The following is a 24599-nucleotide window of genomic DNA, read 5'->3' as shown; positions in this document are numbered from 1 at the left end:
TGGAACTCTCATACCCCTCCTCTCCTACCTGCCCCTCGTCTCCTACCTCCTAACCACCAAAGCTGCAGGAGTGCATCACCACACCTGGTGCCCTTCTTGCATGGAAAGTACTGGACACAGCAGCTAATGGCACTTCCCTGAAACAGTGGTCAAAACTGCGTGGGGGCAGGGTGGGTAGGTGGGGCAAGGAGTTACATACTGGTAGTGGAGTGGCAGGAAGGCAAGGGCAAGAAGGTGACCAACATTTACAGGCTAGTGAGTTCAAAGGCCACCCTGGCTACAGGGGCTGAGACTGTTTAAAAAACAAGGCACAGAGAGGCAGAGGCAGGCAGTTCTCTGAGTTCAAGGCCAGCCTCGGCTACATAGGCCAGCCAAGGCTAGTGAGTCTGAAAAGGAAAGGAAGAAAGAAAAAAAGAAAGGAAGGAAGGAAGAGAGAAGAAAAGAAGAAAAGAAAAAGAAAAACCCCACAACAGAATACAAGAAGGAAGAATGGAAGGTTGGGAGTGGGGGGCTGGGGGTGAGTACACAGACTTCCAAAGAAAACCGTGAAGGTTTTACATATTGAGTTCATCAGTCTTGAAGGGACGTCATTCTTAAATCTGCTTTTGAATTTCTTAAAAACACTTTCAGACGCAATAATTTGTAACCAAGGCTGCCCTTGAACTCCCGACCCTTCTGTCTCTACATCCCAAGTGCTGGGATTATAACACGCACCACCTTCAACTTTCTCTGATTTATATTTTGAGACCATGTCTCATTCAGGTAGCCCAGGCTACTCTAGAAACTGTTCCTAAGGGCTGGAGTGCAGATTGTACTTCTCTTGGCATGTTCATTTGCTCGGTTGGAGACGGTTTTACTCTGTAGCCCGGCTGGCTTTGAATAACTGATCCTCCTGCCTCTACTTCTCACCCTACCAGAAATTCTTACAGCCTAAAGAACCGCACGCTGTTCGGGGACAATTCTGGATTTGACTCTGTTCCGTCTAACCCGGGCGAGCTCCCTGGAAGAAGCGGGACTTGGCCAGGAGAGGGCGGGGAGCGGGGGAAGTGGGGGGACTCCCCCCACACCAAGCCTCAGGTTGCACAGGCACCCCGTCACGTGACGGGTTGTGGAGGGGGCTCCCGGGTCACGTGCCTGGGGGAAAACCTTGCATTAGGTTGCGGGCTGCAGTGGAGAGCGGTGGGAGGCGGGGGTCGCGGCGGGTCGCAGTCCAAGAGCGAGGTGGCAGTGGGAGCCGCGGCCGGCCGCGGTGGCGTTGGAGGGGGCGGCCCCGCGTCCGTGTCACGTGGTACAAGGCGGGCAGCCATCTTGCTACAAACACAAACAGAGAGGAGCGGCCGCCGCGGGAGCGCCAGCGCCCCCCCAGTCCCCCCCTTGCCGCCGCCGTCCCGGCCCGCCGCGCGCCACCCGCCCGTCACCGCCACCACCGCGCCCGGGTCACCAACGCCCCGGGGGACCGGGAACCTCGCGCCCCCGGTAAGCTCTGCGAGCACCGGAGCAGGCCCGCCCCCGACGCCAGCGGCGGCCGCCCGGGAGCCTTTGCGGGCAGAAGCCGGAGCCACCGCGCGCGGGCCCTCCTCCTTATACACCTCGGTTGCCGGCGCGCCAGCCCTCCCTCCGACCCGACCCTCCCCTCCCTCTCTGGAGCGGCCCCGCGGCCTCGGCTCGGGTCTCGTCGTCTCTGGTGGGGGTTGGGGGAGGCCCCTGCTTGCCCCACTCTGTTCCTCGGGGCGGGAGGACGGGGAGGGAGAGGGGGGACGGTGGCGGTCCGCGCGCGCCCCGCGCACCTGGCGCCCCTCCCTGAAGGGCACGGCGTCCTCCGGGCCCGTGCTTTCCCGCACCCCCCGCGCTCAGTCCGAAGTAACGGTCGCGTCTCTGGGGTCCCCTGCAAGCTGCCCGAAATGTCCCGCTCGGGCCCGGCCTCTCTGCTGTGTGGCGTGTGCGCACCCCGACCTCCCCTTTTGGCGGTGTCCCCTCTTTCTCCCCACCCCCACCCCGCTACGTGCCAAGCACGATTCTGGTCGCCGAACCGGGGCCTGGCGGGGGCTTGCAGGTCCAAGCGGTCCACCACTTTAGCCAACATGGTAGCTTTATTCTGCCCGAGCACCTCTTCTTGGGTCTTCACCTTCGGTTTCTTGCGTTTTAAGCGGCCACCTAAGTGCTTGGTCATCGATGTCCCTTTTCCCTCCTCAGTTGTCCGGCCGCGTGAGACACCTGTCTGTGTCTGAACTGGGGCTCTTGGGCATCCCTGACCAGGGCTCCTAGTCCATATGTCCCAGCTAATTGGGACAGCTGCAGGTCACTGCCTCTCACAGTTTGTCTAGAATTCTTGTTAATTTTTCAAGATGAAAGACCCTCTGTGTCCCCTCTTAGACCTAATAGTTACTACAGTTCCCAAGCAGCTTGCAGTGGTGAGCCTGGGAGATGCTAAATAAATAGTTGGTGGCCAAATCTCTCCTCCACCCACCCTTCATTCTCCTCCCGACTCCCTGCTCAAAACGCTCCCCTTCAGGAAAAGCCCAATCCCAGCAGTCACCGACCCTCTAAGCTGGCAAACCACTTTTCTATCCAAATCCCCAACTCTTCTAGGACCAGTGTCTGGTTGGCTGTAGCACCTACCCATTCCACTGCTCCCCTGCATACCCAGGCGAGCCACCCTCCAGCCCAGCTCAACTTTTATTTCATAGTTGTACATCAGTATCCCAAGTTTGGGGAGAATTTGAGGAAGAACTTGGCTTATCTTTCGTCTCCATTGATTGGGGATCCTGGGGGGGTGGGTGTGAGGGGCGGCTTGAATCCCACATGAGGATTCTAGTAAACTTTTATGGTATGTTGTTCACCCTTATTGACTGGCTTTGTCAGCTAGTGGATGCAAATTAGTGGTTTGTAGGGATAATGAGTAAGGGATCTCAAGTTTACCCTAGCCTTTGACCTCTGTTTTGGCATTGAGATAGCCCCAACGGTGAGATGGCCCAGCCAGACAAGGTACTTGGTTTGCAAGCCTGTTGACCAAGAACACACTTCAGGGTGGGAATAGAAAACAGACTCCACAGAGTTGCCCTCTGACCCTGCATGTGCCCCCCTCAGCACCATACAATTACAGTAAAGAGAAGATGAAAAACAGCTCAGCTTTAGCAGAGAGGGTGACCCCAAAGTTTGAAAAAAGGACTCTGGTGGTTAAAGCACTTCAGGAAGCATGAGGGACAGAATTTGAATCTCTAGAGCCACACAAGTGTTAGGTCACCACAGAGCCATCCCAGGAAGACAGGGAATCCCTCTTACAGGAGGGTTAGCTAGACCAGCCAATGGTATATCCCGCCTCCATAAATAAGGTGAGAAGCAACTGAAGACACTCGGCATCCACCTCAGGCCTCTGCATTCGTGCATATATGTGTGTGCATGTGAATCCACATACATACATGCACATCATACACACAAAACATAAAAGTTCTGAGAAAAGTCTTGGCTTGCAAGCCATGCCTACCCAAACATTGAGAAAGCAGAGGGCTGCTGTGTGTCTGAGGCCAGCCTCGGGTACAGCAGGAGATGCACAAACCCCAGCCCCAAGGCCTAAGAAGGAATCAGAAACAACTTGAGACTCAACATAGGAAGCCTGAACACTCAGGGTAACTCCTGCTGCCTTACACGTCTCTCCCGTCTTGGGTGGTGTCGAGGGTGTCAGGGTGCCCCGTCAGGGGAGCTGTAACTTTATTTTTTATGTACTGGAGTCCCCGGCTGGGCAAACTGGCAGAAGGGATCAAATGAAGGTAAGGCGTGAAAATACTTTGAAAACTGTGAAGTTGGTTCATAGTTGCCAGGCGCTGAGCTCGTCAGTGTGGCTCTGAGTTGAGCAGGGGTAGCTGCTGCCCCACAGCTGATGGGGGCCTGTAACCCTTCCTCCTGCCACTACACATGGAGAATATTTATATATGTGCATATGTCTGTATAAATGTACACACGTGTGTATCTGCTCGAGTTTGGGGCATTTGGGGTGTTGGCTCTGTTAACCATGGTACAGGAAGTCGCCAAGTTACATTGCTTTAGGTTGGAACAAAGTTTGGGAGGACAGAGCAAGGAGGTGTTGCCCCTAATTGTGGCCAGCTTGTGCTTGGAGTTCTGAGCACCACAGCAGCAGCCCAGGGCCCTCTAAGGAGGCTGCCAGCTCCCAGGTCCAGCCTGTGCCTCCAGCAGGGGTCAGTCTTTGAGTAGCAAGGGAACTCAGGTCCTAGGGAAGTTGAGGGGTAGGCTGAGGGGGAGAGGGGGTCTTGCAAAGCAGAGAGAAAGGCTGAGATACAAACTAGGGTTGGCCTGGAAGGGAAAGACTGGTACTTAGCCTAGGTAGTCAGTAAAAGGGGGTGTGGAGGCTGCGGCCCCCAACCCTGCTGCTGCCCATGGGTTTTCTTCATTGAGCCTCAGATGCTTAGCTTTGAGGAGCTGGGATGGGCAAACTTCGGCTTTGATTTTTTTTTCCCCCTCATTTTTAAATGACAGTGTGTGTGTACACAGGCACGTCCCATGATGTTTGGTGGGGGGACACAGGTTGGAGGAGTTGGTTCTCTCCTTCCACAGTGTGGGTCCTAAGGATCAAACTCAGGTCATTAGGCTTGGCCACAAGCATCCTTATCAGCTGAACCATTTCACCAGGATGATGCTGTGGGGTTTTTAATCTATTCTTTTCCCCAGGACTTCCTTTCTGGCAGGACTTTGACTTTTCTCACGGGACAGTGTGAGAGGGAACCCTTTCCTTGCTGCTGAGCCATGGGAGCTCGCGCATGGCTTCTCTACTTTGAGCACTGCAGTGTCTCCCCCTGGGCTTGTAGGTAGCGGGAGTTTCTCAGTTTTGTCACCATGGGCATCTCAGTTCACTGTCTGCACCTGGCCACATGCCTGCCGACAGGCGCTGCCCCTACTACCTGCCTCATTCAAAGTGCTGGGGACAGAGCCCAAGGCCTGTGCACACCAGGCAAGCACTCTTCAACTGAGCCAACCATGTGTATGCTTTGTGTGGGGCTGTCCTGTGGCTTGTGAGCTAGCCCACAGCATCCCTGGTCTCTGCCTGCTCCAAGCCAATAGCATCCTAACACTCAGCCAGATCTCTCGGCCGCCATTGTCCATACTCCTCAGGGAGCAGGGAGCATTATCCTCAGCCAAGAGCCCTTGGCTTCAGGCAGCCCACAGGTCAGAGATCTACTTGTGGCATGGGAGGAAACCACACAGTGGACTGCCTGCTGCTTTCTGGGTCCCTTCAGTGTGAGGAAGAAGCCCAGTGCTACCCAGGTCCTGGCATTGGGCCTTTTCTCTGGCTGGTTTGTAGCCTGGGAGCTTCCCCACATTCCCTTGGGCCTTGTCCTGCCTCTGCAGTGGCTCCATGTTGGGGCTGCCTACGCTTCTTTCCCCTTTTCTTTTTGTAAATTAAGGGTGTCATCACTGTCATCATTCTGTCCACCACTACCCCACCCCTGCTTAGTGCATTGGGGGGCACACATACGCCATGGCATGCATGTGGAGGTCTCAGGATAAGTGGGTTCTCTCCCTCCACCATGTGGATTCTAAGGGATCAAATCCAGGAGGTCAGGCTTGGCACCAAGTGTCCTCACCAGGCTGAGCCGTGTTGCCAACCCACCTTCCTTACTCTTTCCAACCAGGGCAGCTTCATGAAGGAGGGTACCCAAAGGTGAGGGTGGGACACCCCATTGATGGGTCCTACCGGGCAGCCTTTCCACATGGTCAGTGTCTGGTCCACTGGAAGAAATTAACTGAGAAGGTTCCAGATTGTCCCTTTGGAGGTTTGAGGGGCATGTGGGTTCTTTGTTTGGGATAGGGAAAGTGCAAGCATGAACTGTACCCCCACAGTGGCTTTTCCCCTAAAGTGTTGACATACTCACAAGTGCAGGTAACTGTGTAAAGACCACAGGTTGGTGTGATTTCTCTTTTGGTGTCTAACTTGCTGCCTTTTTAAATCTGTGTGAGTGCGCGCACGTGTGCATATGGTGGTCAGAGTTCAACCTTGGATGTTAGCCCTTCTACCTTGTTTGAGATGGGGTTTTTTGAAGGTTTCATTCATCTGATTGACTGGTCCATGAGCTCCTAGGGAACCTCCTGTCCCTGTCTCCCCTCTTCCTGTAGAAACACTGCCTGTCTTTACCTGGGGTCTGGGGATCTGAACTCTGGTCCTCACGGTTGTGCAGCATGTACTTTAGCCACTGAGCCATCTTCAGCCATCCACTTAAGCGTCCCCAGGATGCTCCTCTCTGCCTCCCTGGTGCTAGGGTTATAAGCAGGAAGGCTTGGCTTCTACCCGTGTTGGGGCTTGAACTCGGGTCCTTCTGTTTGTGCAGCAAGCACTTTTCTGACTGAGCCATCTACCCTGCCCTACAAAACTTTTTGTTGTGGTGGGGTTTTGTTGTTGTTGTTTTTTAAAATAAATGCTGAGAGTTGAAGCCCAGGGCTTGCACATGCTAAGTAAGCTTTGTTAAGTGATTGTTGGTGTGATGGCTCAGTGGTTAGGTGCATGTCATACTCCTGCGACTTCCTACTCCCATGCCAGGGACTCACAGCCACCCGTAACCCTAGCTCCAGGGGGTCCGACACACATCGTCATCAATGACCGCCACCTCCAAACGCATATATGTAATAAAGCTAAAATGGTCAGTGAAAGCCAGGCATGGTAATGCATGCCCATAATCCCAGCATGCAGGAGGCTGAGGCAGAAGGATTCTCTAGAAACAAGAAGTAAAATCTACCACTTTAGGCATTAAAATCTTTTTGATATTTCCTTTTTTAAAAAATAAAAGTGCCTTGGTGTTTTACCTGCATCTATGTCTGTGTGAGGGAGTTGGATTCCCTGGAACTGGAGTTACTGGACATTTGTGAGCTGCCATGTGGGTACTGGGAATTGAACCCGGATCCTCTGGAGGAGTAGCTAGTGCTCTTAACCACTGAGGCCTCTCTCCAGCCCCACTTTAGTCATTGTTTAGGTGTGTGGTTCTGTCATGTTAATACATCTGTAGTGTTACACAGCTAGTGCTGCGTGCGTGCATGTGCGTGTGCGTGTGTGTGTGTGTGTGTGTGTGTGTGTGTGTGTGTGGCCACACCCTTCTGGGCCCAGCTCAAAGCTAGACCCAGTCAGTGTTTGCAGGCAGCCCCATCCTCCTCAACTCCAGGTCTTTGACTCTGCCGTGTCCCAACCCCCAGCTACCCTATAAGAAACATTCTACAGGGGTTTTCTTTCTTGGGGTCCAGTCCTCTGTCCCCCTCCCTCCTGCTGGGAACTGAACACAGGTCGTTTAGACAAGCAGCAAGCGCTCTCATCTATTGAGCCATCTCTCCAGCCCCAGGTCCCTTTTTTTGCACAAGCCAGGGCCTTGTGCGTGCTAGACAGGTGTCTGGCTCCTGAGGGACATCTCCAGGTCCTTTAGGGTGTTTGGTTTGTTTGTCCTTGGGGCAGGGAGCTTAAACATCTGATCCTTGCACACGGCCACATGGAGTTTATGCAGTGGGAAGGTGAAACTCAGGGCTGTGTACATGCTAGGCAAGGCCCCTGGCTGCTTAGCCACTTCTCCAGCCCCAGACTTTGACTGTCCGTGCATGACTTGTTTCACTTAGAATTGTGTCCCCAAGGGCTGCCTGTCCCCAGATCCCCTCAGTGGTAGTAGGGAAATATGTGATTGTGGCGGCCTCCTGAACATAGTGCAGCTATGGGGGTCAGGGGAGGGCAGCTCTGTGCAACCTGGGCCAGTCCAGGCTCTTGTAGTTAAGACACTTACCTTGCTGTGCCTTTGGGATGCTGTGATTCTGGATTACCCCATTGTTCGCCATGGGGTCTTGGTTTAGTTACAGAGGAGACCCTCTTTCTGAGGCCCCTCTGGTGGACACTCTGTTCTTCTTTCCTCTAGACTCCTGGCATCCTGCAGCGGATGGGGACTGCAGAGGCACACTGGTCCAGCCTCCTGCTCAGCCAGTGATAAAAAAAACCCACGTACTACCCCTGGACACTGCCTGCCCTTCCTCCTCTCCTCTGCCCTTGCTGGATGAACCCCTACCTGAGAGTCTCCTACCCAGGCCCCTAGAGGAACCTTCCCGTGTTGCTGCCACTGCCGCCTCACTAGCCGCTGGAGACTGAACTTGCCTCTTCCCGTATGGTGAGGGAGCCTTCCCCCACCAGCCGCTGTCCGACCACTCTGGTGCCAACTTGACCTTTCTGTCTGAGGAGCAGTTCTAGGTGGAGGAGAAGGACTTTAGGACCTGGTTCCCATTTAGTAGATGAGCCTCGGACACTGGGGCCACACCCACCTGCTCTGAACCCGCCATGAGTGGAGTGCCCGGGACTGGGAGTCCTGTCTTCTCTCATTTGTTTTGTGTTTTGTCTGGTTTGGGCTGAGACCCAGTCCCCTGAGATAGATGCGTTAGGGAAGTCAGCTTGTTCCAAGACTTGTCACACTGCTCTGCAGAATGTACCATTCCTCTCCAGGACATAGGCGGCCCCAGTGCCTTCCTGTTTTATTTTTTGAGACGGGGTCTGATATAGCCCAGGCTGGCCCTGAACTCGTATGTAGCCAGAAACAACCTTAAATTTCTGAACCTTATTCCCCTATCTCCCAAGTGTTTGGGATCAAAGGTGGGTGCTACATTCCGTGTCGGTGTGGTGCTGGAGACTGAGTCTAGGGCTCGGGTTTGATGAGTAAGTGTCTCCCCAGCAGCCGAGCTATATCCCCGTCCACTTACTGTTTCTGAAACAAGGTCCTACTCTGTGTTGTTCCAGGTTGGCCATGAACTTGCAATCCTCCTGCCTCTGCCTCCTGAGTGCTGGGATTGCGAACATGGGCATTATAAAACAGGCGTTAAGTGCCTGTTTTGTGCTGAAAGTCCTCACTGTATTCTGGGCACAGGGTTACCTCAGCCAGCCCATGCGAGCACTACTGACCAGTGACCACCTTGTACCTCTCTCTGGAGGTCACCGTACTCAGCAGCTGTGGGCCAGAGGTTGGGAGGCCGTCTGACTCACTGGCATAACCACCCTCCTCCTCTTCTTCTCCCTAAGGATCTTTCCCAGATGTGAAGGTTTCTCCCAGGCACTTCTGAGGCTAGAGCTAGTTGCTTGGGGATTCTAGTTCCCCCAGCCCAGGCCCTGCTAGACAAGAGCCTTGTTTCACGGACAGGACTGTCAGGTGAGTGCTGGGCCACCAGAGGGCGTCCCACTGAGCTTCCTTGTTCCCTCACTTCTCTGACTCAGCTTTGCTTAACTCATGGTGTGAGTGAGTTCAATGCCAAAATGGCTCACCATCTAGATGGAGGGCTGTCACTGGCCCAGCAAAGTGCTGGCACCATGACTGATCTGCAACAGCTTACTCGTGACCCTGTCTGTGGTCCTACAGGTATTTGGACAGTACACGCCTGGTCCTCTCTCCTCCATTCATCCTTGACCTGTGAGAAGCATCCCATCTCCACAATGGCAGCGGAGACACTCAACTTTGGGCCTGAGTGGTGGGTCGCTTAAGCTCCAGCCCATGGGAAAAGCTGGTGTAGGGGGGAAGGACCACGTGATCTTTGTCTCCCCTTTTCCTTTCTGTGCCTGCTTTAGGCTGAGAGCCCTTTCCAGCGGTGGCAGCGTGGCCTCTCCACCCCCATCCCCTGCCATGCCCAAGTACAAGCTGGCAGATTACCGCTATGGGCGAGAGGAGATGCTGGCCCTCTATGTCAAGGAGAACAAGGTGAGGTTTGGGGATCGAGCGCAGTTCCCCCGCCCAGTGGCCTTATCTGAGAGTCGCCTCTGAGGGGCTGATGATTTGGGCCTCCTGCCCCATCCCAGGTTCCCGAGGAACTACAGGACAAGGAGTTTGCTGCAGTGTTACAGGAGGAGCCGCTGCAGCCCCTGGCTCTGGAGCCTCTCACTGAGGATGAGCAGGTGGAGCTGGGCCGAGGCTGGAGGAGCGAGGGGCTGGGCTTGGGAAGATGGGGCTGACTGCGATGGGTCCTCACTGCCATTCCTGGCTCCCTCCTCAGAGAAACTTCTCCCTGTCGGTGAACAGTGTGGCTGTGCTGAGGCTGATGGGAAAAGGGGCTGGGCCCCCTTTGGCTGCCACCTCCCGTGGCAGGGGCAGCACTCGGAGCCGAGGTAGAGGGTGAATCCTCATGTGCTTTAGGGGAGGAGGTGGCCAGAGTCACAGTGGGCGATACTAAGAATATAGAGGGACACTTGTGGGTTCCAAACCCACTGTGAACCCTCTTCCTTCAGGGCGAGGCCGTGGTGACAGCTGCTTTTACCAAAGAAGCATTGAGGAAGGCGATGGGGCCTTTGGACGCAATCCTCGGGAGATCCAGCGAAGCCAGAGCTGGGACGACAGGTGGGGATGGCAAGATGGAGGAAGACAGGCAGAACAAAGGGTACTAGAGGAGTGACTAGAGGGCCTAGAGACGTCCACCAGGCCAGCCCTGATTAGAGCCTCTGGGTCTTGTTTACCTTTTTTTAAAGATATATTTATTATATACACTGTCGCTGTCCTCAGACACACCAGAAGAGGGCATCAGATCCCATTACAGATGGTTGTGAGCCACCATGTGGTTGCTGGGATTTGAACTCAGGACCTCTGGAAGAGCACTTAACCACTGAGCCATCTCTCCAACCTCCCTGCCTACCCTTTTCATTCTGGTTGTTTGGAGCCCGATTGTTTTCTCTCTAGCCTAACAGCCCCTAGTCCCCTCAGGAGGGGATGATGATGTGTGTGTTTTGACCAGCGCCTTTCTTCCACAGAGGTGAGAGGCGGTTTGAGAAGTCTGCAAGGAGGGATGGAGGTATGAGAGTACTGGATGTGGTGGCCAGTAGGGTAGGGAGGCAGCCGAGATGGGGTTCCCAGGTAGAGTGTGGGAGAGAGACTGGAGTAAGCTATCTTGAGGCTCTTCCGTATTTACTGTTTGTCTCCCCTGTGCCAGTACGATCTGGCTTTGAGGAGGGAGGGGCTGGCCCGAGGAAGGAGCATGCGCGCTCAGACAGTGAGAATTGGCGCTCACTTCGAGAGGAGCAAGAGGATGATAGCAGCTGGAGACTTGGGGCAGGACCCCGGCGAGATGGTGATCGCTGGCGTTCCACCAGTCCTGGTAAGATGGGGGCAAGGTGGGGTTCAGGATATCTTGGTGATACTGGGGAAGAGGTGGCCCTGCACGGGAGGAATGAGAAAATTCCAGAGGAAGCCATGCTAGTTGGGAAGGCCTGGTGAGCCAGAGAAGGTGGGTCTTGATATGGCTGAACACTGGAGCTTTTCCCCCCTTTTCTAACTTTCTTTCAGACGGTGGTCCCCGCTCTGCTGGCTGGCGGGAGCATGGAGAGCGGAGGCGCAAGTTTGATTTTGATTTGCGAGGGGAACGCGGAGGTTGTGGTGAAGAAGATGGGCGAGTTGGGGGAGGCAACTCACACCTCCGAAGATGCCGGGGGCTGGATGGCTTTGAAGATGACAAGGATGGGCTCCCAGAGTGGTGCCTGGATGATGAGGATGAGGAGATGGGTACTTTTGATGCTTCTGGAGCCTTCCTGCCTCTTAAGGTACTGTCTTGGACCAGTTGGGGTTGGCAGAAGCTGTCCTCCAGCCACCCTCCCACTATGTCCACTCTGCCCTTTCCCACACAGAAGGGCCCCAAGGAACCTATTCCAGAGGAGCAAGAGCTTGATTTCCAGGGCCTGGAGGAAGAGGAAGAGGAACCATCAGATGGGGTGGATGAAGAGGGGCCTGAGGCCGGTGAGCCTTTAGAGCGTTGCAGGAATGAGCTCTGAGAATCTTGGGTTCGGGCAGGTTGGCAGAGAGATCTGTTACCAACCTGGCTACTGACTGCCCACCTGTCTGTCTGTAAGGTCAGGCCACTTAGAAGGGTTAAGGCAGGAGCAGTGAGACAGCTTGGCATGTAAAAGGGCTTGCCGCCAAGCCATGATCTGAGTTCAATCCCTGGAACCCACATGATCATAAGGGAGAAGAACCAAGTTGTCCTCTAACCTGCAGCACATGTCACATGTGCTGTGTGTGCCGGGGGTGGGAGGTGTTGGGGGTCTTAGGGTCCGGTGTAGGAGAGCAACCTTTGTCAGGTGCCCACAGAGCCCCTCCTTACATGTGGTTCCTCCCATCTCTCACAGCAGAGCCGGGAGTCAGTGTGTTTAATGAAGGCGGGTGTGTGGTTCTCGAGTCTGTGCTCATGCTCAGTTAGGGTGTTGACCAGGGTTAGAAGGATAGACTTACTGTCCAAGGCCATGGAGCCATGCACATGCTGACTCGTGTCCCCTGCGGTTTTACTCTGCCTGTGTATGTGGGCAGGTCAGGGGACACCGTGGGCATAGGTCCTTGCCTTTCACCTTGTTTAAGGTAGGGTCTGTGGGGGGTTTTGTCTGTTTGTTGTTTTGTTTGTTTGTTTGTTTTTTTGCTGAAGTAGGCTTACAAACTTGTGGCAGATCTCCGTCTCTTCCATGTTTCCATAGGAGAACTGGGATTACAGAGACATGGTAGCTAGCACATGGGGCTTTTATATGGGTTCTTGGGATTTCACCCAAGGTCCTTATGCCTGGGAAGCAAGCACTTTTATGCATCCAGCCAGCTCCGTGGCCCCAGCTCTTTTGCATCTGCGTTCTAGTAATCATCTGTTTCTTCCAGGAGGGAAGGAAGTGACCCCATTGCCTCCTTCAGAGAAGTCGAGCTCCCCATCCTCACTGCCTGCCTTGGGCCCTCTCTGGACAGCGAATGAAGATGGTGAGGCAGTGGAGAAAGAGCTGCCCCCGGCTGAAGGTAGGCTGGCCTGAGCTGTGCAGAAGGGAGTGACAGGGCGTGGCTGGTGAAGGGCAGTAGTAGCAACCGCCTGTTTTCCTAGAAGCTACAGGAGCCATCTTGTCCCTTCTCCACCCCTCCCTGCTTTCCCATTTCTTCCCAGGAGACGAGATGAGGGGACTGCCTCTAAGTCCAAGAATCAGTTCCCCTCCTGCAGGCCCGCCTGCAGACCTAGAAGATGAAGAAGGCTTGAAGCACTTGCAACAGGTTTGGGGGTGCCTGTGCATGCTCGGGGCCTCCCCTCCAGGGTTGCAGAGCACTTTGTCTTATGTGTCCCAGATTTCTTTGACAGGGTTTCTGGCCTGCCCTCAAGCCCAGCCTCCTGAGGCGGCTCAGACTTGCCTTTCTTCCTGGACTTATAGGAGGCAGAGAAGCTGGTGGCCTCCCTGCAGGACAGCTCCCTGGAGGAGGAGCAGTTCACTGCTGCCATGCAGACCCAGGGCCTACGCCACTCCACAGCCGCCACTGCCCTTCCCCTCAGCCATGGCGCTGCCCGAAAGTGGTTCTACAAGGACCCACAGGGAGAGATCCAAGGTAGCATCGGGTAGCAGACTGCTGGGACTCTCTGGTGCTCAGGCAGATCTCTGACCATGCCGCGGCCACCTCCTAACCCTCTTGACGCCCTTGTTCCAGGCCCTTTCACAACCCAGGAGATGGCTGAGTGGTTCCAGGCTGGCTACTTCTCCATGTCCCTCTTAGTGAAGAGGGGCTGCGATGAGGGTTTCCAGCCTCTGGGAGAGGTGATCAAGATGTGGGGCCGTGTGCCCTTTGCCCCAGGGCCCTCGCCACCCCCGCTGCTGGTGAGCACTGTCTGCCTGGCAGGCTGCAGGGAAGGCCAGTGGGGGCAGCAGCAGGACCGCAGGCTTCCCCACCACCTTGCTTGCTGGGCATGCTCCTGCTGGGCTCCCTCACAGGCATGCTCTGGCCTCCCACAGGGGAACATGGATCAGGAGCGGCTGAAGAAGCAGCAGGAGCTGGCTGCGGCAGCCCTGTACCAGCAGCTGCAGCACCAGCACTTTCTGCAGCTGGTTGGCAGGTATGGGGAGCCAGGGGCTTGCTGTGGACAAGGCAGTGGCCCTGTGGGGTCCACTGTCTGAGCCCAGTATGTCTGTAGCCGCCAGCTCCCGCAGTGTGCGACACTCCGGGAAAAGGCAGCTATGGGGGACCTGACGCCGCCGCAGCAGCAGCTCACTACGTTCCTGCAGCAGCTCCAGGCTCTCAAAACCCCCAGGTCTGTCACAGTCCCAGCCCGTGTCTGAAGTGGTGTGTGTAAGAGTGTAAATGCGTGTGCTGGTATGAGGTAGAGGAGGGCAGGCCACAAGAGAACGGTATCCTGAGGACCAGTGGTTTGTTTCTCAGAGGTGGGGACCAGAACCTGCTCCCGACAATGAGCCGGTCCTTGTCGGTGCCAGATTCAGGCCCCCTCTGGGACTTACATACCTCAGCTTCATCACAGTCAGGTGAGTGGCCACCCTGCCCCAGTCCACCTCTTGTTCCCTTGTCTCCTCAAGTCTCTGCTGCTGCCCCCACTCTTGTCTGGCCTGCCCCACAGTGGCCCAGCCTCAGACACCCAGAGGGGCAGTGCCCACGCGCGCACAAGCTGCTGCAAAGGGCAGGAAGTCAGGGGGCTCTAAAATGGGACCCTGGACACCTAGGCAGGGAGGCTCATTTGGGGGCAGCTTCCTATCTGGGTGGGCCTGCTGGGCCTGGGTCTCTGCAGTTGCCCTTTCTTTCCTGCCTGACACAGGTGGTGAGGCCAGTCTTTGGGACATACCAATTAACTCTTCGACTCAGGGTCCAATTCTAGAACAACTCCAGCTGCAACACAAAGTAAGTAGTAGCAGGCTGACCTGGCAAAGGCTGGCTGAGGCAGGGGCAGCCTCCCTGTTGCTTACGTCCCTGTCACCTCAGTTTCAAGAACGCAGAGAAGTGGAGCTCAGGGTGAAGCGGGAGGAGGAGGAGCGCAAACGCCGGGAGGAGAAGCGTCGCCAGCAGCAGCAGCAGGAGGAGCAGAAGCGGCGTCAGGAGGAGGAGGAGCTCTTTCGACGCAAGCAGGTTCAAGTCCTACCTGTCTCCTGGGCCTAGGCTGGGGCTGGAGCCAGTGGGCCACCCTCACCCACTGTCCCCACGCAGGTGCGGCAGCAGGAACTGTTGCTGAAGCTGCTACAGCAGCAGCAGGCGACGAATGTCCCTGTGCCCCCTGCACCCAGCTCCCCACCCCCACTCTGGGCTGGCCTAGCCAAGCAGGGCCTGTCCATGAAGACTCTGCTGGAGCTGCAGATGGAAAGTGAGCGCCAACTGCACAAGCAGCCGGCACCACGGGAGCCTCTGCGGGCCCAGGCCCCCAACCACCGAGTGGTGAGCACCTGCCCCAGGGAGCCCCTCTGCTGCAGCTCCAGGAGCACTGTGGTTGGGGGGAGGTGTCCCTGAGCTCAGACGCCTAGAGCTGAAGACCTCTTCCTTCCTTTCATTATTGGAAGGATGGCCCCTCTCCTAGTCTTCACCTCATCCCTCCCATTAGCCCCCAAATGAGCCTCCCTGCCTAGGTGTCCAGGGTCCCATTTTAGAGCCCCCTGACTTCCTGCCGTTTACAGCAACTTGGGGGCTTGGGCACTGCCCCTCTGAACCAGTGGGTGTCTGAGGCTGGGCCACTGTGGGGCGGGCCAGACAAGAGTGGGGGCAGCAGCAGTGGCAACCTGGGACTCTGGGAAGACACTCTCAAGAGTGGCGGGAGCCTGGCCCGAAGCCTGGGCCTAAAGAACAGTCGGAGCAGCCCGTCTCTCAGGTTGGTGAGACACCTGCTTAGCCCAGTTTGTCGGGGAATAAGGGATGCTAAGGTCTGGGCTCATCTGTGGCCTCCAATTCCCCACCTGCCTCAGTGACTCCTACAGCCACCTGTCAGGTCGACCTGTTCGCAAAAAGACCGAAGAGGAAGAGAAGTTGCTGAAGCTGCTACAGGGCATCCCTCGGCCCCAGGATGGCTTCACCCAATGGTGTGAGCAGATGCTGCACACTCTGAGCACCACAAGCAGCCTGGATGGTATGAGGTGCTCCTTGGCGGCCATGTTGGCACTAGGGACTCTAGACCTGTCCAGTACGCCTGACTGTCCCTTCTCCATAGTTCCCATGGCTGTAGCGATCCTCAAGGAGGTGGAGTCCCCTTATGATGTCCATGATTATATTCGTTCCTGCCTGGGGGACACGCTGGAAGCCAAAGAATTTGCCAAACAATTCCTGGAGCGGAGGGCCAAGCAGAAAGCCAGCCAACAGCGGCAGCAGCAACAGCAGCAGCAGCAGCAGCAGCAACAGCAGCAGCAGGTAGAGTCTCGTGGGACGTGGGAAGGCAGGACACCCCGGACTCTCCTGACTGTTCTCTCGTGCCTCAGGAGGCCTGGCTGAGCAGCAGCTCCCTACAGACAGCCTTTCAGGCCAACCACAGCACCAAACTGGGCCCTGGGGAGGGCAGCAAGGCCAAGAGGCGGGCGCTGATGCTTCACTCTGACCCCAGCATCTTGGGTAAGTGTCGGGTGGGACTGGGAAGCTGTACTTTCCCTGCACAGGTCAACAGGACCTGGTGAGCTCACCCTCACTCTCCCGGCTTCAGGGTACTCCCTGCACGGCCCTTCCGGTGAGATCGAGAGCGTGGATGACTACTGACCAGCCTGTCCCACCAGCCCCCTGGGCTCTACACTCGGGTGGCGGCAGCATAGACCTTTGGGTCTCCGGCCTGCAGGCTCCCAGCAAGGAGCAGAGGAGGAAGCAAGCGGGGCAGGGTCCCCAGCACTTGTTACAAACCACACGATGCACCTTAACTCACCCACCACGAGGCACTTTACAGATGGGGGAGGGGCTTTTTTTTCTCTTTAATTTTAAACCTTAGGAGAGACAAAAGTATCATTCAAAAGCTAGACGGTAGGCCCCTTCACCCCTTTGGGGATAATGGGTGTGACATTGGAAGGTCCACAGAGGTTTGGGGGTTCTTTTTGTTTTGTTTTGTTTTTATTTTTTATTTTTAGAAAAAAAGAAAAAATAATGAAAAAAAAGTTAGGCTGAAAGGAAAAAAAATCACACTGTTATTTTCGGCCAGTGGGTACCAGGCCCCATGGAACTGTCCTGGCTGGCTCCCCTGAGGCTGCACTTACTCTGCTGCCTGCCCCTAGAAGGTGGGTCATTGGGGTAACTGTCAGCTGGGTGCTGGCAGTCTGCACAGCGAGGCCCCTCCAGAAGCCCCACCCGCTGGACCAGCTGTGGTCCGCTTCCTGGGGCAGGTACCGTGGCAGGTGTCCTGGTCAGGGGCCATAGTCGCCCCTTGCCTCAGCTGCTTTGGGAGGAACGTTGCACAAATTGGATGAGCTGCCTCAGCTCCCTCTTCCCCAAGCCCCCTCAACAGCCCTCCCACACCGGCTGAGGGGAGCTGGGGAAAGACCTGTCAGTGCCAGCCTGTCAGGTAGGCTCTGAACTCAGGCCTGCTGAGGGGCTGCCCCCCACTGCTGCCATTCCGGGGGACAGCCGGGGTGACACTGAAAGCCCCAGCTCCCTGCCTTTGCCACATGAATGTATTCTCTGGCCCCCAAGCCTGTCTCACCCTCTCTGAGAAGGGACACAGCCCTTCCTCCAGGAGCTGGAGACCACCACCTCCTTTTATCATGGCTGAGGCCTTGCTTATGTGAGGGGAGGACCCTGAAGGAGTGGCTTGGGGCTGAACCTGTGGTGGAGGGCCTAGGTGGGAGCCCCCTGATGGGAGCCCCCTGATGTGCAGCCAGTGGTGTGGGAAGTAGACCACAGCTCTGTACCTGGACCCCTCCATTGACCAAATGGGAGAGGAGTTAGCAGCCCCTCTCCTTGATGTTTCCCATGCTGGGTGTAAGGCTGGAGGTTGAAAGCGCCTGTGTCCTGGGCTGGGGGCTGCCTTGCCTGTTGCTCACCGACTTCACTCCTAGTCCCCCCGCCTGGGCTTGTCTCCATCTTGTTTGGCTTTTCCCCTTTTCGTTTTAATGTACTGTGTTAGTGAGCTCTCCCATCGGCCTCATTGCTCAGAATGCAGTATTAGGGCGAGCCTGTCACTGCCTCCTCCATGAATGTATTTCTCTTTTCTGCCCTGGGGAAGTGGGGAGTGGCCCCAGGTTTCTTTCCCATCCATCCCCAGAGAGGTGACCTTCTGTTTTCCTTTCAACTTTTTTTTTTCTTTTTCCTTTTTTTTTAATTTTTTTTTAAATTTTTTTTTTTTGCACCAAAGTGGCAACTGGGTCAGTGTTGGGGATCAGGCTGGCTCTGGGTGGAAGTCCCCTCCACCTGCTTCTCCCTGGCTTTGACAGTGTTAGCGTCTGTGAAAAGACAATATTCTCTCTAAAGCAATAAGGGGGTGATGGGCCAGGGGGAAATGTCTTGCTGCTGCTGGCCCCCCAGCTCCCCTTCCCTCTTGCCACTGTGGTGGCATTGGAGGGGTGGGAGAGACTCCTGTTGTGACTGAATGTAACCTACCCTGCCCCTGCCACAGCCAATGCAGGGGGAGGGGAACACTTGTCTCTTCCTACCCCTTCCCCCAGCTAAAGAGACTTTGAACTTGGGGGCCCATGAGCCTGGAGAGGCCTTAACCCTGTGAGGAAGTGTAGGGGGAGCCCTCTCCCACCCCATCCCCTCTGAGAGTGGTCAATGTTTACAAGCCCTGAGCCCTAACCCAGGGACTCAGACGCTCCCCACCCCATCTTAATCCTTTCCCCATCCCAGTCTTACAGGGCCCTGCTGCTCCACCCTGGCCCCCTTGGGGTTCAGGGTAGTGTAGGTATCCTGTGTATCCCAGTTTACCCTACCTCTACCCTGTGTGACTTCCCTAATACCCACTCTTGTAAATACTCCCAATAAAACTCGGTGTGTTCTCCCAGTCTACCTTGTCTGCTGGCTTTTCCATGGTACTAAACTGGGGCAAGGGCAGTTGGGTGGGGTTGTATGCACCTGGGAAATGATGCTGGCCTTGGCCTTATGTAGAACAAGAATGGGGTACCCCCTGTCTAGCTTAGAAGAGCCTAACACTTGCCTGCCTGCTTTCTGGAGAGAAGGGGGACAGCAAGCAAGAAGACTAGGTACAGAGTTGGAAGTGGTTCCTTTATGGAAAAACTGAAAATATAATAAAAATTAAAATAAAACCAGTTAAAAAAGCCAGCCCCTGGAGTTTCCACCTCCTGCCTCTGGCCCTCCAGAGGGGTGAGGCCCTGGCCCCAGGGCAGCAAAGGGTGAGGGCTTTCCTGCCCTTCCTCTTCCCCCATTCCATCCCCGACTTTTATCTCCACAGTGGGGGCCCCCCCGAGAGGAACCAAACCTGGGTATGGGAGCAGGACCCAAGGCCCTGTAGCCCAGGGAGGGAGGCTTGGCATGTGTGCCCAGCCCCAAAGCTCCGGGCCTGTAGTGTGGGCATGGGCAGGGCTGCTCCCTGCCTGGGCCCATCTGGGGTTGGGGAGGTTAGTTCCAGATCTTGAGGAAGGAGTCCCAGGAGCCTGTAGCCACAGCCATCCCATCATCTGTGACCCCAAGGCAGCTCACACGGTTATCATGGCCAGCGAGGACACCTGGAGAAGAGAAGGACGGTGAACTAGTCTGGTCCATACTCCCCACCTCTACCTTCTGTGGGCCCCAAGTCCTCACCTGCACGGTCACCCTTCATGGCATCCCAGATGTTGCAGTTGAAGTCGTCATAGCCAGCGAGCAGCAGCCGGCCGCTGCGTGAGAAGGCAACCGAGGTGATGCCGCAGATGATGTTGTCGTGGGAATACATGAGCAGCTCCTGATCAGCCCGCAGGTCAAACAGGCGACATGTGGCATCATCTGATCCCGTGGTGAAGGCATAACCATTGGGGAAGAACTGCAAGATTTGGGCCAGAGATGAGGGTGTGGGGCAAGGCCAGGGCATGGGATAAGGGGGCAACACACCGTGTTCCTCCTGACTTACAGCCACAGCATTGATGTCCGATTCGTGACCTATGAATGTCTGTCGGCACATGGAATCCCGAACATCCCACAGCTTGATGGAGGCATCGCAGGCACCTGACACAAAGGTGCGGCCATCGGGGGCCAGGGACAGGGACATCACATCCCCACTGTGTCCAGCAAATCCCACTGTCTGCTGGCCTGTCTCAATGTCCCACAGGGCACTGGAGAGGCAACAGGAGGAAGGATCAGGGATGAACTGAAAGACAAAAGCCCTGGCTTTCCTACCACATGGAACCCAACCCTGACAGGGCCCTCTGGAAAGAGGGCCTGGAACCCGAAGAAGTGGGGGAGCCACTTAGCCACCACCCAGAGAGGAAGACTAGGACCTGCTGGGCCCTGGACCACCGGTAGGCAGGGAGCCCAGCCTGGCAGAGCCTCACCAGGTGGTGTCCCCAGAGCTGGTGATGATTTGGTTGTCGTCCAGGAAGCGGCAGCAGGAGAGGTACCCTTGGGAAAGGAGGCATGGTCAGGCGTGTTAGGGAAGACAGTGCGTCCCTTCCCTCTCCCCGACCATCTCGCCTCTTCTTCAGGCCCCACTCACCAGTATGGCCAGGCAGCTCTCTGCTGACCCTGACATTGCCCTCTCGGGTCTTGAGACTATAGATGGAGCAGATGTTGTCCAAACCCCCACAGGCCACGAAGTTCCCCGAGGGGGCGTAGGCACAGGTCATGACCCAGGAGGAGCGCAGAGGGATGGCGTGGACCTTGTTAGTGGTGTAGCTGTCCCAAATGATGAGCTTTCCGTCCTGGGAGGCGCTGACCAGCAGCCTGCTGGGCCAGTGGCGGGCAAGGCAGACAGCTCAGGGTGTGAAAGATAAGGCCCCTAACCCTTCCCAACTAGAGAAACTCTGTAGAAGTATTCCCCCAAATTCTCTCAGGACCCTGGATCCCTGGTCTTCTAGGATACTGGGAATCAGTCTTCCTAAACTACAAAGGGTCTTCCTACCAGACCTCAGGGTCCCCCCACACCCTGTTCCATCATTCTGCCCATTACATAAAATCAACCTAGAACCTAGGGACACTAAAGCAGAGGCCACCCACACACACCTTGAGTCTGTCCCCCAGTGCATGGCATAGATTTTTGCCAGGTGTCCACGGAGGGTCCTCCGTGTTCTCATCTGAATTCGCCCCACTGGGTCCAGCCCAGCTGTGATCTGGAACAACCGAGAGACTGGGGTGGTACAAGGAGACCAAGCAACAGAAGGCCATCCAACACCCGCCATTCTTCATTGCCCCAGGGTAGCTCTGTAGTCACCTCACCTGGGTCAGTGTGGAATCCCCGCATGCTTTTCTGGCGTCCTGTAAGTGATGGGCAGTGCAAGAGAGGGGGGAAGGAAAGAAGCGAGTGCAGAGGTGAGGAAAGAGTTAAAACAGGAGACAAGGGGGAAGATGAGCAGGAGACATTTGGAGACTAGGATCCCCTTTCTCCTCCCACCCTGCAACACACAAACACACACTGCCACAGGCAATTCACTCTGCTCAGGTCAAAGGGAAGCAGCACACTCAAGCCACGCCTGGCCGGCTCGGCCTCCCCATCACAGCCACCAGGCCCTCACCCGGATCTGGTTCCGGAGCTGCTCAGCCTCCTGTCTCAGTTGCTCCAGCTCACTCATGGCGCCGGGCCCGTGGGGCGGGGTTGGGGGCGGCTGGGGGCCGCGGGACGGGGGCTGGGGGAGGCAGCTCCTGGCCGCTGGCCCGAGGCCTGGGAGGGGGGGGAATGCAAGGCTGACGTCAGGCCACAAGACGGCCCGGGAAGCAGCAGGGAAAGGCGGGGTGGAAGCGCACGGCCAGGAAAGGGTCTGCTGGGCAGGGGGAGCAGAGGATGTGGTACCCGGGGAAGGTTCGGGGTCTCCGGCACCCGAAAGACGTTGCCAAGGAACAAATGACTTCCCCAATCTTCCTCCCGGGCCCCCGGAAACAAAGTGGGAAGTGCAAGAGGAAGAGCAGGGGAAACCCCTCCCTCGGACAGCAGCCCGGGCGGGACACTCGGGCGGCAGGAACTGGGGATGGGGTTGGGGGGAGTCCCTTCGAAAACAGACCTGGCGTCCGCCCCAGCCCGCACAAGGCGCCGCCCTCCCAGCACCTAATTTTAAAAAGGGGCGGTGCCTGTTTAAATTCACCCCCACACACCGCACACCCTCCACACACACCCCCAGCTAAGACAGAGGTGGTGATGGGGGGGGGGGGATGAGGGGAAAAGCTAGGCTGTTCGTGGGGTTGCCTAGGCAACCGTCACCCGAACTGAGAGCACCTCATTGGTGAAGTGCCCCCACCCTAGCCTCGTTTCCAAGGCAACCGCATCCGCGGCAGAGACCTGTAGGGTGGGTGACCCCACCCCCGGCCCCCATCGCCCCCGCCCGACCTAGTCTCCCGCCTCTTACCCAGAACCGGCCAGGGTGGCTGTTTACAGGATTTGGGAAAAGCCGATTGAGCACTAATAGGTTCGGGACGGCTCAACCCGGGATAATCCCCATTCCGGGCCGGCTGCACCCCATTAGCCGCTGGTCAGTGCGGGAGTAGCGGGGAAGGCAAACCCCCAAGCCGCCAGCTCCCTTCAGCAGCGAGGTCGCCCGCCCCGCCGCGCCCGCACAAAGCCCGTGGGAGCCTCTCAGAAGTAATTAGGGCTCCGAAGAGAGGCCCCTGGTCCCGGGGCGCGTAGCTGCTCTCTCCCAGGCGCCGGCGAGCAGCCCCAGGCGGCTCGGCCCGATGCCCCTAGGCACCCCTAGAGCCCAGCTCTGCGCCCAAGAGCCCCCGAGGCCTAGCTGGCACCACTCCAGCCTCCGACGTCCTGCCTTCCCGGGACACCTGTGCGATCTGGACGTGATTATTGCACTCTGGCGACCCAGACGTCCCCCACCCAGCTCCCACTTCCCCCAGCCACTGGGCGTTCCTCTTCCCCGAAGATGTTTCCCCTCCATAAGTTCAGCTTTCTGCGCCAGTGCCAGAGGATGCCCCTCCAAAATGAAGTGGGAGGGGGGGCAACGACACAGCTAGTACCCCACTCCAGCTGTGGACAAAAGCCCCTTTCTTCCAGCTGCCAGCAGCCCAGGTCTGGCCCCAATGACACAAGCAGAAGGAAAACAGGCCAGGAAGAAGACACTGGGTCGGGGACCACGCTCCCAGCCCTTGATCCCCATTACCCTCCAAGGTTCCCTCAGCAGCTCCTCGATTCTAGGGATAAAGCAACCATACCCCACAAACAAACAAAAAAGGTGCCACCGCCTCCGCAGGTGTGAGAGGAGACAAGAGAGGGTCCTCAGATCTAGCAGCTGGACGGCGCAGGCTGGTGCCGTGCTGCGAAGTGCAGTGGGCCAGGCCCTCCAGTTCGTAGGACCTCCATTTTGCCCAAAAGAAAGCTGGGTGAAGGGGACAGGCGACTAGGTGCCAGACCTGGGGTAGGGATTTATAAAAAGAATAAGGAGCTGAGATCTCCAGTTTAGGGTTCGGGACTGAGAAAACACTGCCAGAGCCTAAATCAAGGGACAGTAGGGTGGAGACGAAGACAAGGGTGGCCTTGAGGCCTTGGCCGTATCTCCTGGGATTCTGGAGTTCTGCAAGGCTAATGCAAGCAAGGGTGTGAAACGAGTGGGCACGAGGCTTGTAACCCAAGGGCAGGCAGCAGGGTGGTGGTGGGGGAAAGGGGGCGGGACAGGACCTAGAAGAAACCCGGAATTTAGCCCCCCAACTATTAAGGGAGTAAGAGGCAGGCGGGGCTGGGATGGGGGTCTAAATTAGAAAAAAATTGCCACTGATACTGCAGGGAGCGCATGCATTATTGAAGCCGAGGGTCCCCCCCAGTTCCCCTTCCGGGTTTGGAAACGACCGGGCCAGAGGAAGGGAGGGGAGGTCTGGGGAGTTACGTCCGTTTCCCAAGAGCCAAACCCGGGAGACGGAAGGAACCGAGGCTTCCCCCTGCCACACACACACCCGTGAGGATTTGGGGCTGGGGGAGATGAGGACTCCTTTTGTCAGCGGAGGTACCTGAGGTGGTGGGACTCTGCCAAGGGGTCGCTTGGAGGAGCGCGGGAGGTCCTGTCTTCCTCCGCGGCGGAGGCGGCAGCGGCGGCGACGCGGATGGATTTCCTCAGTCACCCCAACTCAACCGTCCAGCGCAGCTCTCCCCAGAGCGGAGGGATCCCGCCCGCCAGTGACGCGGCCGTCGCCGCCGCGCCCAGGGCCAGGCTGGACGAGACCAACTACCCAAGTTGTGGGGGGAAGCCTAGAGGCGAAAATACCACTCCAGAGGCAAAAACTGACTCAGTCACAGTAAAAGTACAATTTTACCTTTTTCTAACTCATCAAAGATCACAATACATGGTTTACTTCCTGAAAAGGAGCAAGACATCCTCCCTAGGGACAGCAGAAGTGGTATAGGCATAAGGGAGGGTGAAAAAAAAAACTCCCGGTCACGTGATCGACCTCCTTCAACCCCCCGGATTGGGCGGCTCCAGACTGGAGGCAAGAAGGCCCAATTCTCGGCTTGTACACGCCCCCTCTGGTGAGGCCACGCCCTTCCCCGGAGGCGGAGCTTGAGAAGTCTTAAACCAGTGCAGGACAGCGCGGCAGGAAAAGACAGGGAGTAGTTTGGTGACCACTAGAGTCCCATAAAATGCAACTCAGAGGGAATTACACCCAGACGATTCTTCAAGCGCAGCACTGTGAGGGTTTTAGGCTCCCTAGACTACGCCTCATACCACTGCAATAAGAGTTCCTAGTTATTGATTTGCATACTTAAAGGGTTTTTGGTTTGTGATAGAGTATCATGAGCCCAGGATAACCCTAAACTGATAATCTTCCTGCTTGCACCTACCGAGT

The 24599-nt window shown here is 56.5% G+C and overlaps 2 protein-coding genes across 9 annotated transcripts; one reads left to right on the top strand and one right to left on the bottom strand.

Moving 5' to 3' along the window:
• The first annotated feature begins 1310 nt into the window (after positions 1–1310).
• Gigyf1 (GRB10 interacting GYF protein 1) lies at positions 1311–18686 on the top strand. 5 transcript variants are annotated; one of them, NM_001107133.2, is given in 27 exon segments: positions 1311–1476; positions 7896–8141; positions 9041–9167; positions 9375–9483; positions 9581–9710; positions 9809–9904; positions 10003–10114; positions 10235–10343; positions 10751–10791; positions 10930–11094; positions 11283–11536; positions 11621–11729; positions 12630–12761; positions 12904–13007; positions 13163–13334; positions 13434–13600; positions 13736–13836; positions 13915–14031; positions 14160–14260; positions 14548–14630; positions 14712–14855; positions 14934–15158; positions 15395–15585; positions 15680–15840; positions 15922–16118; positions 16187–16316; positions 16405–18686. In NM_001107133.2, coding segments are annotated over 24 exon segments (3129 nt in total). In that variant the 5' UTR covers positions 1311–1476; positions 7896–8141; positions 9041–9167; positions 9375–9448; the 3' UTR covers positions 16458–18686.
• Positions 18687–18883: 197 nt separating this feature from the next.
• Gnb2 (G protein subunit beta 2) lies at positions 18884–23904 on the bottom strand. 4 transcript variants are annotated; one of them, XM_087579417.1, is made up of 10 exons: positions 23766–23870; positions 22977–23174; positions 21341–21486; positions 21045–21083; positions 20832–20938; positions 20326–20552; positions 20165–20231; positions 19744–19945; positions 19440–19656; positions 18884–19363 (listed from the first exon to the last, which is right to left on the bottom strand). In XM_087579417.1, the coding sequence occupies exons 3-10, from the start codon at positions 21395–21397 to the stop codon at positions 19257–19259; spliced, it is 1023 nt and encodes a 340-aa protein (XP_087435543.1). In that variant the 5' UTR covers positions 21398–21486; positions 22977–23174; positions 23766–23870; the 3' UTR covers positions 18884–19256. The 4 variants fall into 4 exon arrangements, with proteins under 4 accessions (XP_087435543.1, NP_112299.1, XP_087435541.1 ...); NM_031037.2 differs by lacking the exon at positions 22977–23174 and having other exon boundaries at positions 23766–23904; XM_087579415.1 differs by lacking the exons at positions 22977–23174; positions 23766–23870 and adding an exon at positions 22166–22600.
• Positions 23905–24599: the final 695 nt, after the last annotated feature.

The sequence above is a fragment of the Rattus norvegicus genome, chromosome 12, assembly GCF_021556685.1.
Source record: "Rattus norvegicus strain SHRSP/BbbUtx chromosome 12, alternate assembly SHRSP_T2T, whole genome shotgun sequence".
Taxonomy (NCBI): Eukaryota; Metazoa; Chordata; class Mammalia; order Rodentia; family Muridae; genus Rattus; species Rattus norvegicus.
Note: the sequence above shows the minus strand (reverse complement) of the source record. Positions and strands in the feature narration are given on the sequence as shown.

Excerpts from the sequence above, each read along its gene's own strand:
- Gnb2 (NM_031037.2), bottom strand. The coding sequence starts at position 21,397 with ATGAGTGAGCTGGAGCAACTGAGACAGGAGGCTGAGCAGCTCCGGAAC. Across the intron at positions 20,939-21,044 it reads GGGATTCCACACTGACCCAG|ATCACAGCTGGGCTGGACCC; the intron begins GTGAGGTGACTA and ends CGGTTGTTCCAG. Across the intron at positions 19,657-19,743 it reads CGGACATCAATGCTGTGGCT|TTCTTCCCCAATGGTTATGC; the intron begins GTAAGTCAGGAG and ends CAAATCTTGCAG.
- Gigyf1 (XM_087578330.1), top strand. The coding sequence starts at position 9,449 with ATGGCAGCGGAGACACTCAACTTTGGGCCTGAGTG. Across the intron at positions 14,032-14,159 it reads CAGGCTCTCAAAACCCCCAG|AGGTGGGGACCAGAACCTGC; the intron begins GTCTGTCACAGT and ends TTTGTTTCTCAG. Across the intron at positions 14,631-14,711 it reads AACTCCAGCTGCAACACAAA|TTTCAAGAACGCAGAGAAGT; the intron begins GTAAGTAGTAGC and ends CTGTCACCTCAG.